This window comes from Andrographis paniculata, unplaced genomic scaffold, assembly GCF_009805555.1.
Source record: "Andrographis paniculata isolate CXL003 unplaced genomic scaffold, ASM980555v1 Contig45END, whole genome shotgun sequence".
Classification (NCBI taxonomy): domain Eukaryota; kingdom Viridiplantae; phylum Streptophyta; class Magnoliopsida; order Lamiales; family Acanthaceae; genus Andrographis; species Andrographis paniculata.
In genome coordinates, this window is record NW_026137579.1 from 2111028 (window position 1) to 2121397 (window position 10370).

The 10370-nt window shown below is 37.4% G+C and overlaps 1 protein-coding gene across 4 annotated transcripts; it reads left to right on the forward strand.

Annotated features, from left to right (window-relative positions):
- Positions 1-853: 853 nt before the first annotated feature.
- On the forward strand, positions 854-10330 carry LOC127251464 (uncharacterized). Of its 4 annotated transcripts, XM_051275167.1 has the most exons (12): positions 872-902; positions 981-1808; positions 2310-2586; positions 2973-3158; positions 3644-3793; positions 3868-4296; positions 4671-6908; positions 7507-7679; positions 7774-7929; positions 8766-9000; positions 9463-9776; positions 9876-10330. In XM_051275167.1, the coding sequence occupies exons 2-12, from the start codon at positions 1036-1038 to the stop codon at positions 10177-10179; spliced, it is 5235 nt and encodes a 1744-aa protein (XP_051131124.1). In that variant the 5' UTR covers positions 872-902; positions 981-1035; the 3' UTR covers positions 10180-10330. The 4 variants fall into 4 exon arrangements, with proteins under 4 accessions (XP_051131123.1, XP_051131124.1, XP_051131125.1 ...); XM_051275166.1 differs by having other exon boundaries at positions 854-1808; XM_051275168.1 differs by lacking the exon at positions 872-902 and having other exon boundaries at positions 1670-1808; positions 2310-2513.
- The last annotated feature ends 40 nt before the right edge of the window (positions 10331-10370 follow it).

Sequence of the window (10370 nt, forward strand, 5' to 3'; positions counted from 1 at the left end):
CTTGTCTAAATTGAATTAATCTATGATTATAGAGTGTTCAATCAATCATCAAATGTGAATTTCCTCGAATGACGGCGCTGTGTCTCCCCATTCTCAGAAATTATTGGTAGTAACGTAGTATTTTTTTTACTTTTAATTAAATTATTAAATAAAAAGAAATTTAAACCATATACACAAATAAGACATCAAACAAAACAATAAAGACAGAAATACTGACAGATAGAAGAATATAAATTAAAATAAATTAACCATAGTCCGATGATCAAATTGTTCCTTAACAATTATTAGTTGCAGGGTTTTTGTCAGTACGTAGTAAAGAAACATAAATAATCTCAAAAGTTTATAATTTTATTTTAATTTTCCCCGCATTAATTACAGAATCAGATCAAGATTTGCTCAGACAATAATTAATGAATCATTGGCTATTATTTCTAATTTAAATTATTGCATCATCTGTCAGATCGAAGTTATAAGTAGTGTTGGCAAGCTAGCTCATACACATGTTAATACATGCAAATTAAATCAATCTATTTTACTATGAGATCATTATGGATTTGGTCATGTGCTATCACCATATATATTTCAAGAAAATATTTATTCTTTTTAATTTTATAAATCAAATTTGTCACATTTTGGATTACACTTACTAATGGGCTATATGCCCCAAAGAATTCAAGTATTGGGCTCAATCTATTAAGAAAGCCCATTTATATAGTAATAATTAAAATAATTGCGGAAGGTTCGGGTAGACTCGGGAGTAACGACACAGTTCTGAAACACGATTTCTCGTCATTTTCAATGATTACAATTTTTGCAGTACGACTTTACAGGAACCGTAGGATTGACAACTGTAGAGGACGAAGCTTGCCTGGAAGGCTGGAACCGACCTTTTCCTTTTCCAAGTAGGACCTCTTCCACCCTTCAATGGTTTCACCGAACCACTCATGCAGTGGCTTCTGATACTCGCTTTGTCCTCACAGAATTCCGCAGCGGGTAAGCGTCGCACCGCCGCCGCCGTCGTCTGCCGTCTGAATTATGAGTCTGGAGTGTGTGTATGGGGTTGTGTTTCTTCCTCCTTCTACTGCCCACCGGCGGGTTGTTGTTTCCCGCCACCACCGCCATCGGTTGTGGAAACGCCGCCGTTTCAAGGGAGTAATTGTCGGGTGCCAAGTGAATCCGACGCCTTCATCCTCTCCGTTTGATGACCTCTTCCAAAGCTTGCTGTCCCAGTTTCCTTCTGTGAGCTCGCTGAATTACATAGCGCCGGCGCTCGGCGTGGCCTCCGGTCTCGCGCTGTTTTTCACTTCACATTCACGGAAGTTGCTTTCAAACTCTAGGATAGAAAATGATCGCAATCGTTATATCGGGGAGTGGGTCTTGTTCACCAGCCCGACGCCGTTTAACCGATTTGTGACGTTGCGATGCCCTTCGATTTGTTTTCCTGAGAGTGAATTATTGGAGGATTTGAACGAAAAGCTCATCAAAGAGGAAAGGCTCTATGTGAAGCTGGACAGTGGGAGAATGATGCAAGTGGGGAAGAGTGAGGGTGACGTTGAGGAGAAGATGGCGTATCAGAGAATCTGTGTAGTTACGGAGGATGGTGGTGTCCTGTCATTGGATTGGCCAGCGAATTTGGATATGGAGGAAGAACGGGGATTGGATACTACGGTGTTGATTGTCCCGGGGACTGCAGAAGGCAGTAATGAGAGGAAAATCAAGGCATTTGTATTGGAGTGTCTGAGGAGAGGCAGTTTTCCCGTTGTCATGAATCCAAGAGGATGTGCAGGATCACCGCTGACTACACCACGGTTAGTATCTCAATTCACATTGCAATGTTTCGGTTACCTATAAACATGATGCACTTAAAAGATTGGATGAGAATATCCTTGTTAGACTGGTTCTTTGGAGTTTGAATTTGATGATCGGTAGTAAATGTGAGTTTAATTATGACTAAAACATTGTATTATGTTGCAATCATTTGAGCAAAGATCAGCAATATTTGTTTGGGCCAGAAGGGTAGACATAACTACTGAAATTTCTGAGATATGGTTTATTCCAAAGGCCTATTTTTGAATAAATAGACTGTTTTGTTTTTGTCACTTTCTACATTTGAAGCTGCATTTTTTTATTCCATCTTCTTTAGTTTCTTTGAGTGGGAAGTTTGATTCTTTCAATGAGCTCAATGGACTGAACTAAATACTATTGTTAGCTAGTTTATGTCCATGCTAAGGTCTCTTATTAAGAATATCTCTTCGCTCCTGTACTGGATAAAAAGACTGATGACAGATATAAAAACTCCATTTATGTAGGTTATTTACAGCTGCTGACAGTGATGACATCTCCACAGCCGTACAATATATAAACAAGAAAAGGCCATGGACAACATTAATGGGAGTTGGCTGGGGGTATGGTGCAAATATGTTGACAAAGTACCTGGCAGAATTTGGAGAGAGGACACCTCTTACAGCTGCAACTTGCATAGATACTCCTTTCGACTTGGAGGAATTCACAAGGTCCTCTATTTATCATATGGATTTTGAGCAGAGCCATGTAGATGGCTTTATCAAGATACTAAAATGTAACAAGGTTGTTATATCTCACAGGCATAGTCTCTTATCCTTTTCTTCTAGAATGTTAACATTTGATTATGTTTGTGGTAGAGGATATTTATTTATTTATTTATTTTATTTACAAAAGATATTGTCTATAAAAGTCGGGTGTGAAGTGAGTTAATATCGGAGTCCACATTCATTCCATTAAAGAATCTAATGCATGCAACTTTTTTTTAGCTTTCAAAATAAATATTAAGAGTGCTTCTTGAGACAATTTCTATTCTTTGCAAGGAAAGCTAGTTGTTTGTTTTTCTAGAAATACAAATTTAGGGACCCCTATACACAGGCAAAACTTGCATTAGTAGTTTGAACCTGCCTTTTTGCATGCTTGTTCTGCTGTAACAGACTATATGCTTGCAGGAATTGTTTCAAGGTCAAGGGAAAGGATTTGATGTTGAAAAGGCCTTGTCAGCACCTTCAGTTCGGGAGTTTGAGCAATCAATTTCCATGGTGTCTTATGGAATTGATTCCATTGAACAGTTTTACGCAACATGTAGCACCCGAGATGTAGTTGGCAAAGTGAAAATTCCTGTTCTTTTTATACAGGTCTGATTTTCCTCTCTTATGATGCTATACTGCCTCTGTTTCATTAGGTTTATGGAAAAGTACTATAGCTGTAATGCTGATGTTTATGCAATTTATTTTTTCCTCACCTGCTTTGTCAAGCATTTTGTTTGATAATAGTTTTGACTCAATCCTGCTGAGAAATATTGTAATTATTATTGATATATTTTCTGTTCATTTGTTGCTTTTACCTATATGAGGTTGCTGTTGGCTGATAATCCCAGTAGAGTCCTAGTCCAAGTAATATAGGTTGATATAGCAGTGTACCGTATAATGACATATTTTGCTCGCAGCCATTATTTTTTGTGACAAAATGTGCTCAGTTGATGCTTAACAAATTGCTGTCAAGAAATTGACAGTTATATTTTGCATTGATCCATAATGATATGATGTTATGCTCTGTTAATACCCAACAATCTATTTAAGTGTTATCCAGAGACTTACAGTTGGATTTTTTATACATCCAGAACGATGACTCAAAAGTTCCACTGTTTTCTATTCCACGGAGTATGATAGCAGAGAACCCATTTACGAGCTTGCTTCTATGTTCTCACTCATCTAGAAACAGTATGGGCAGCAGATTAAGGTTCTCTTGGTGCCAGAGCCTCACTTTAGAGGTAACTGTGTTTTGGGTGCTTTATTATTAAATCGTGATTTTTACACTGAAATTAATTCCAAAACTCTTATGTAGTGGCTCACAGCTGTGGAGCTTGGACTTTTAAAAGGTCGCCATCCACTTTTGAATGATGTTGATGTCACTATAAATCCTTCAAGAGGTTTGGCACTGGTGGAAAGAAAGTCTAATAAAAGAGGGAAATCTGACAAGCTCTTGAATCAAGCTAATGGAAATTCTCCATTGACAATTTTTGAAGAAAATGGTACAGGCACAAGCATTCTGTCAAGACCTATGAAAGGTACCAGAGAACCTCCTGGCATATCTAAAGGATTGCCAAAAGAGGACAGAAATGTAGGAAACCATTCTAGTGCATCTATTGATGCAGCGACTGAGGATAATGGTTCTGATAATGAAAGAGGGCAAGTACTACAAACTGCACAAGTGGTTATGAATATGCTTGATGTGACTATGCCTGGTACTCTTTCTGATGAAGAGAAAATGAAGGTAATATTCATGAATTTCTCATTCTAGTCTTCTTTGTGTGTGTGTGTGTGTAACTGTGAAAGTTTTGCTATTTTCCCAAGGTTATATTAGGGGAGCTTTTGGAAATAGACATTGCTGCAACAAAGTTCAATTAGGCTGCATGCAATGAGTTCAGTTTGCATCACAGTGGATGTGAAATGATTGTGTCTACACACTTATCTATATATCAATCTATGTGTGGATATGTACCAGTAATTGTAGAATATCCTTAATTCATATTTACTTTACTTTAACAAGCTTGCATTTTAATGCCCTTATATTACCATTGGAGAAGGGAATCCTGAAATAAATAATTGACATGATAATGACTTAGCAATATGACATTGATGTGGCAGGTACTTAATGCTGTGGGTCAAGGTGAGACATTGGTTAAAGCATTGCAAGATGCTGTGCCAGAAGATGTTCGTGGAAAGCTCACTGCAGCTGTTTCTGGAATTATGCAGAGTCAGGGATCAAATGTGAAGTTTGATAAACTTTTAAATCTTGGAAACTTCCCTGATGTGGCATCAGGATTGAACTCAAAATTTCTTGAAAAAATGAGAAAGACGAAAGCAAATGGTGATGGAGATGTCAGTTCTTTGGGCAAAAGGGTAACAGCTAATAGCCCTGAAGATGGTTCCTTAAAATCTGATCACAACTCAGACAAGCCTTCTGGTGATACTGATTCAGAGAAGCAATCATTAGATACTCCACCAAAACCATCTGATTCAGGTACTGATCAATCCACAAGTGACCAGGGAAGCAATAATCCAAATTTAGAAAAGGGAATCCTGAATGAAGGTTCTGAAGATGAGCAATTCTTAGGGGGTAGGTCTGCCCAGACTTTTGATAAGAAAAGTGCACCAGAAATAAAAGCTGATGGAGAGGTTTCTAGCATGTTAGGACCTAGTGAGTCTAATGGTACTGTTTCCGACCAAACAGGAGTGGAAAAGAGGGACGGAAAGGATCATTCAGGTTCTATGGAGGAGAATAATGTTCAGAAAAATGATTTTTCTTCTGATCATCATGAGTCGGGATCTCATGGTATAGAGGATGAACATTCTGCTCCATCCTCTCCCTCTGAAGCGCAAATAACGGGAAATGAAGCAGAAAGTAGTCAAAGCAAGCAAGGCAGTTGTCCAAAACCTCTTCAAAGTGAAAGTAACAACAGTACTCCTCACTTTAGTGTTTCTGAGGCCTTAGATGCATTAACAGGTTTTGATGATTCCACCCAAGCTGCTGTTAATAGTGTATTCAATGTAATTGAGGGCGTGATAGATCAGTTGGATGTGGAAAAGAACTCTGAGGACCATAATGCAGAAGATAAAGGAAGTGAGGACGTAAAGGAAAGGAGTGAAGGCTCTGTAGCTAAAAATGATTTGACAAACAATGATTCTGAATCTGCAAAAACATCAGATCTCAGGAGTAATGACAATGCTCAATCTGATAAATCAGAAGGTGCTATTCTGTATGATCCGGAAGGCGCATCATACAAGTATGAACAGCAGAATAGTGCAAGTCATAGTGATAGTAGAAGGGGCCAGCTGGGGACTGAGTATGAAACCAGTTTTGTGCCAGCAACTGGAAAGCACCCAGAAAAGGATTTTATAAAATATTTGAACGCTAGTGTCCCAGGTCGCTTGACTCTTCCATATGACGACCCACTTTACAAAGAATACCTCAAAACATACCGTAATTGGATGACGAGAAATGCACAGCCTTTTGATGTGGCTAAAAAGTCAACTTTACATCTTGACTACATTCCAGAAGAAGGTAAGTGGAAGCTTTTAGATCAGACAGAAGACAATAGTGCTTATATTAGTGAAGATGATTATAGAGAAGACCTGAATGTCCCTCATCAAAGATCCAAGCATATTGATACAGTTGTTGAACCCTCTTATGTAATATTGGATTCAAGTATTCCACCTGACCGAAGCCAAGACTCTAAAGCAGATGTTGTTCTCAATAATGATTTTGGTTGTAATGCAACCAAAATTGAAGACTCAATTCTTTTTGTCAAAACTATCATCTTAAAATGTTTAATTGTAGAAGTCGGTCGTAGGGTCAATGCAGTTGACACAGAAGAAATGGAGCTGAGACTTGCTGGTGAAATGGAATATGTTGCAAATTCTGTATCCGAGGAAGCAGGGAAAGAAAATATACATATGTGTGTAGGGAGTGACACCATACAGGAAAAGCTTGGGACCCTTCACGGGGAGAAGATAGTAAGAGTTATTTCATCTGCATTACAGGAAACCCAATTTTTGAAAAGAATATTGCCTGTTGGTGTTGTTGTGGGCTCTAGTTTAGCTGCACTCAGAAAGTTCTTTGATGTTGCTGCATTGGATTGTAATGAAGAAAATTTTTTACCAATTGAAGATGCTGGTATATCTACCGATAGATTTGTTCAAGTCCATGAGAAGGAGACTTCCCCAATTTTATTAAATAAAAGAGAACATAAGGATTGTCCTTCCAATTCAATTGTTAAAGAAGGGGACAACAGTGATCATCAAAGTTCTAATAACAAGAACGAAGTTATGGTTGGTGCTGTTACTGCTGCTCTGGGTGCTTCTGCTTTGCTTGTTCACCAGCAGGTAAATTACTATTTTACTAACTATTACATCATACTCTGAAGCTTTTCTTCTGCTTCAACAACTTGGGATTTCGTGTTCATATTAGTTTATATAATATCATTTTGCATCTCTCCTAGTTGAGGCTAGTTGAATTATACCTCAACCCTCAGCTATACAAATTAAACAGGTAAAATATCTTACAGATAAAGTACTGCCTGTGCATGAAGAATTATCTTGAACATTGTCGGTTGTCTGGTGTGTATTGCATCTCGTTTATTATCTTTATGTTCAGCTGTCAACATGTTGAGAACCTTTATGTGGCCTTACCTAAATGATAAAAACTATTACTTAACAACATGGTATCCCAGGGACATTCTCTATAAAGGAAAAAAAAAAAGTAGGACTGGATTACCACTTCAACTGGTTTTTTATTAGATGCTCCTAAATCTCTAAGAGGGACTGTTTTATTGTTTGAAAACATTGATTTTTTTTTTATGAAAGGTTATCGGTTAGCATTCCTGATTATTAGCTATTTGGCTTATGCTCATCTAACTGTTTCAATGAATGCTTTTGCCTTTATTCTCTTCATTGTTTAATATTTTGAAAAATGTACTTGTAGAATACAGAAACAGCTCAAACTTCAAAGGATCCTCTCAGTGATCAACAAAGTGCAGGCCTGTCACAGACCCCTGAGAAAACACATAATATAGTCACAAGTCTTGCAGAGAAAGCATTATCTGTTGCTAGTCCTGTGGTGCCTTTAAAGGAAGATGGGGGAGTGGATCAAGAAAGGTCTGGGAGAGTCTTTTCCAATATATAGATATGAAATCGTTACTAATTTTTATCTTACTTAAAATACTAATAAACGCATGGCTCAACGATACAGGCTGGTGAACATGCTTGCAGAACTAGGACAAAGGGGGGGAATTTTGAAACTTGTTGGTAAAGTTGCTTTGCTTTGGGGTGGAATACGTGGTGCAATGAGTTTGACTGACAAACTCATCTCATTTTTGCATATTGCCGAACGTCCACTGTTTCAGAGGTGAACTATATAACTAAGTCCTTTTATGTCCTTCCTTGGCTAAGAATGTGAAGTGATAATTGGAAGTTCAAAGTTGAACACATTGAAACAAATATCATTTATTTTTTAGTATATAGAAATTCCTACAACAGCCCTTCCATGTGCATGCTGCATTCTTTTTACAATTCTATAAATATGGCACAAACCATGAGTTATGATGGAGCTCAAAATATGGGCCCTCCAACTCTCATACCTGTTATTTGAGTGATCTAAAAGCTTTTAATGATTATGAAATGTTTCAGTTTGTATTTGCTTATGTATTGATTCTCCCAGTAGTAAATAATTTGAGAAATAGATGGATGAGTATTTTATTACAAATTTTTGGTGCTTATATTATTACATCATTCTCTTCCAATTGAAACCATACACAATGCACATTTCTTTTAACAGAACCAATGGCTTTGCTGTTGAAAATCTTTTTTTTTTTTTTTTTTTACATGAAAGGAATTTTAGAAACTCATCTGGTTAGCACAAATTCTACCACCTACTATACTTTGGATTCTGTACATACAGGCAACTCAATTATAATTTCTGGTTCTCCTGCTTACCATTTTATTGTTTTCCATTCAAAGCTTAGTTCCGTGTATGATCAAGTAAATTTTGAATAGTATTTGCTATAAATATATAATGCGGCACCAATTCAGAAAGTTTTCTATAGAATCACACATACCCAAGCTTTTAGATGTCATATTCATGTAGGATTCTTCCTTAGCTATTATAGGAACTTACATTTCTCTATCTAGTTAGTTCATCCATTCCAAGTGAGCTTCCCTAATGTGTTTTTAATGTAAATTCAGGATCTTAGGTTTTGTTTCCATGGTGCTTCTTCTCTGGTCACCTGTTGTGATTCCAATGCTACCTACCCTAATGCAAAACTGGTCCACGCAAAGCCACTTTAAAATTGCAGAGTTTGCTTGCATTGCCAGCCTCTATGTCTCTGTCTTGATTATGATTGCATTATGGGGAAAAAGAATCCGCAAATATGATGATCCTCTACTGCAATATGGAATGGATTTGGCTTCGGTTCCAAAGGTATGTACATCACTACATTGCCATATGCTCTCAACCTGTTGAATTAATAAACGTTGTATCAATATAATTTGTACATTTGTTTTATGTGAAAAATCATCTCAGTCTGAAAGATCTTATAATGATTGCTTTTTGTGATCCTCTGATCAGCTTTCTCTGACTGTGATGGTTCCTTCATAAAATTTATGTGAAAAGAAATTGTAAAAATCATGCAAGTTTGATGAGTTTTTAGTCCCACCCATGAACATAGTTTATCCAGCCACAACCATATGCTCTACATTAAGTCAAAAGGGTTCTGGTTTATGGAAGAGATGTGTTAGGGTCAATTTTCGAAGGCATGAATCCACTTCTTCCATTTTGGCTTTGCACATTCATGGTCACTTTGAAAAAAATAATCGATATGTTTAATATTTTAATTAACTGGTATTCTAACTTAGCAAAAATGGTCATTTTTTGTGCTCTCAGCTTGAGAATTTTCTAAAGGGTTTGATTGGAGGATTCATCCTTGTTGTGTCAATACATGCTGTGAACTCCTCACTTGGCTTTGCTCATCTCCGCTGGCCAGACGCTCTGTCTTCATCTTCTTCAGAACCTGTAGCGTTGATTAAGGCATATGCATGGATGCTTATAAAAGTTGTTAAAGGAATAGCAACTGCAACTGCTGTTTCAGTTGTGGAGGAATTGCTCTTCAGATCATGGCTACCTGAGGAAATTGCTTCCGACTATGGATATCACCAAGGGATAATCATCTCAGGACTAATATTTGCTTTATCTCAAAGGTACTTGCTTTTGATTAGTTCCTATGAATTCCTTGAAAAATCTTATTTTTATATTCTCTTTAATGATAAAATCTACATTTCTAATGATTCGATTTTCAGGTCAATGTGGGAAATCCCTGGGCTATTGCTACTATCTCTGAGTCTATCAGGAGCTCGGCAACGAAATGAAGGTGGTCTCTCACTACCAATTGGACTTCGTACAGGCATTCTAGCATCTAATTTCATGTTGAAATCCGGTGGTTTTCTGTCCTACCGACCAAATCTTGAAACATGGGTCACCGGTGGCCACCCTTTTCAACCATTTAGCGGTGTGGTCGGTCTCGCCTTCTCTTTTGTTTTGGCAGTTATTCTCTATCCCAGGCAGGCACTTTATAATAAAAACACCAGGCCTATCCGAGGGTAACTTCTGCTCCATGTAAAAGCTTTTCCCAAATGTATATATTCACACGCACACTGTGGCTTCCATGTTCAAACATTACAAAAAGAAAGATTACTTATACACACCTCTTTGGAACTGAAAGTTCATACAAAAAAAGTGTAAATGCTTTCAGTTGTATATATTTGGAGTCGGTTATATCTATATATAGCCTTTAG

Bases quoted from the DNA above. Each gene is read 5' to 3' on its own strand.
- LOC127251464 (XM_051275166.1), top strand. From the start codon at position 1,036: ATGAGTCTGGAGTGTGTGTATGGGGTTGTGTTTCTTCCTCCTTCTACT. The intron at 6,909-7,506 runs GTAAATTACTAT...ATGTACTTGTAG, and splicing joins CTTTGCTTGTTCACCAGCAG to AATACAGAAACAGCTCAAAC. The intron at 9,001-9,462 runs GTATGTACATCA...TTGTGCTCTCAG, and splicing joins ATTTGGCTTCGGTTCCAAAG to CTTGAGAATTTTCTAAAGGG.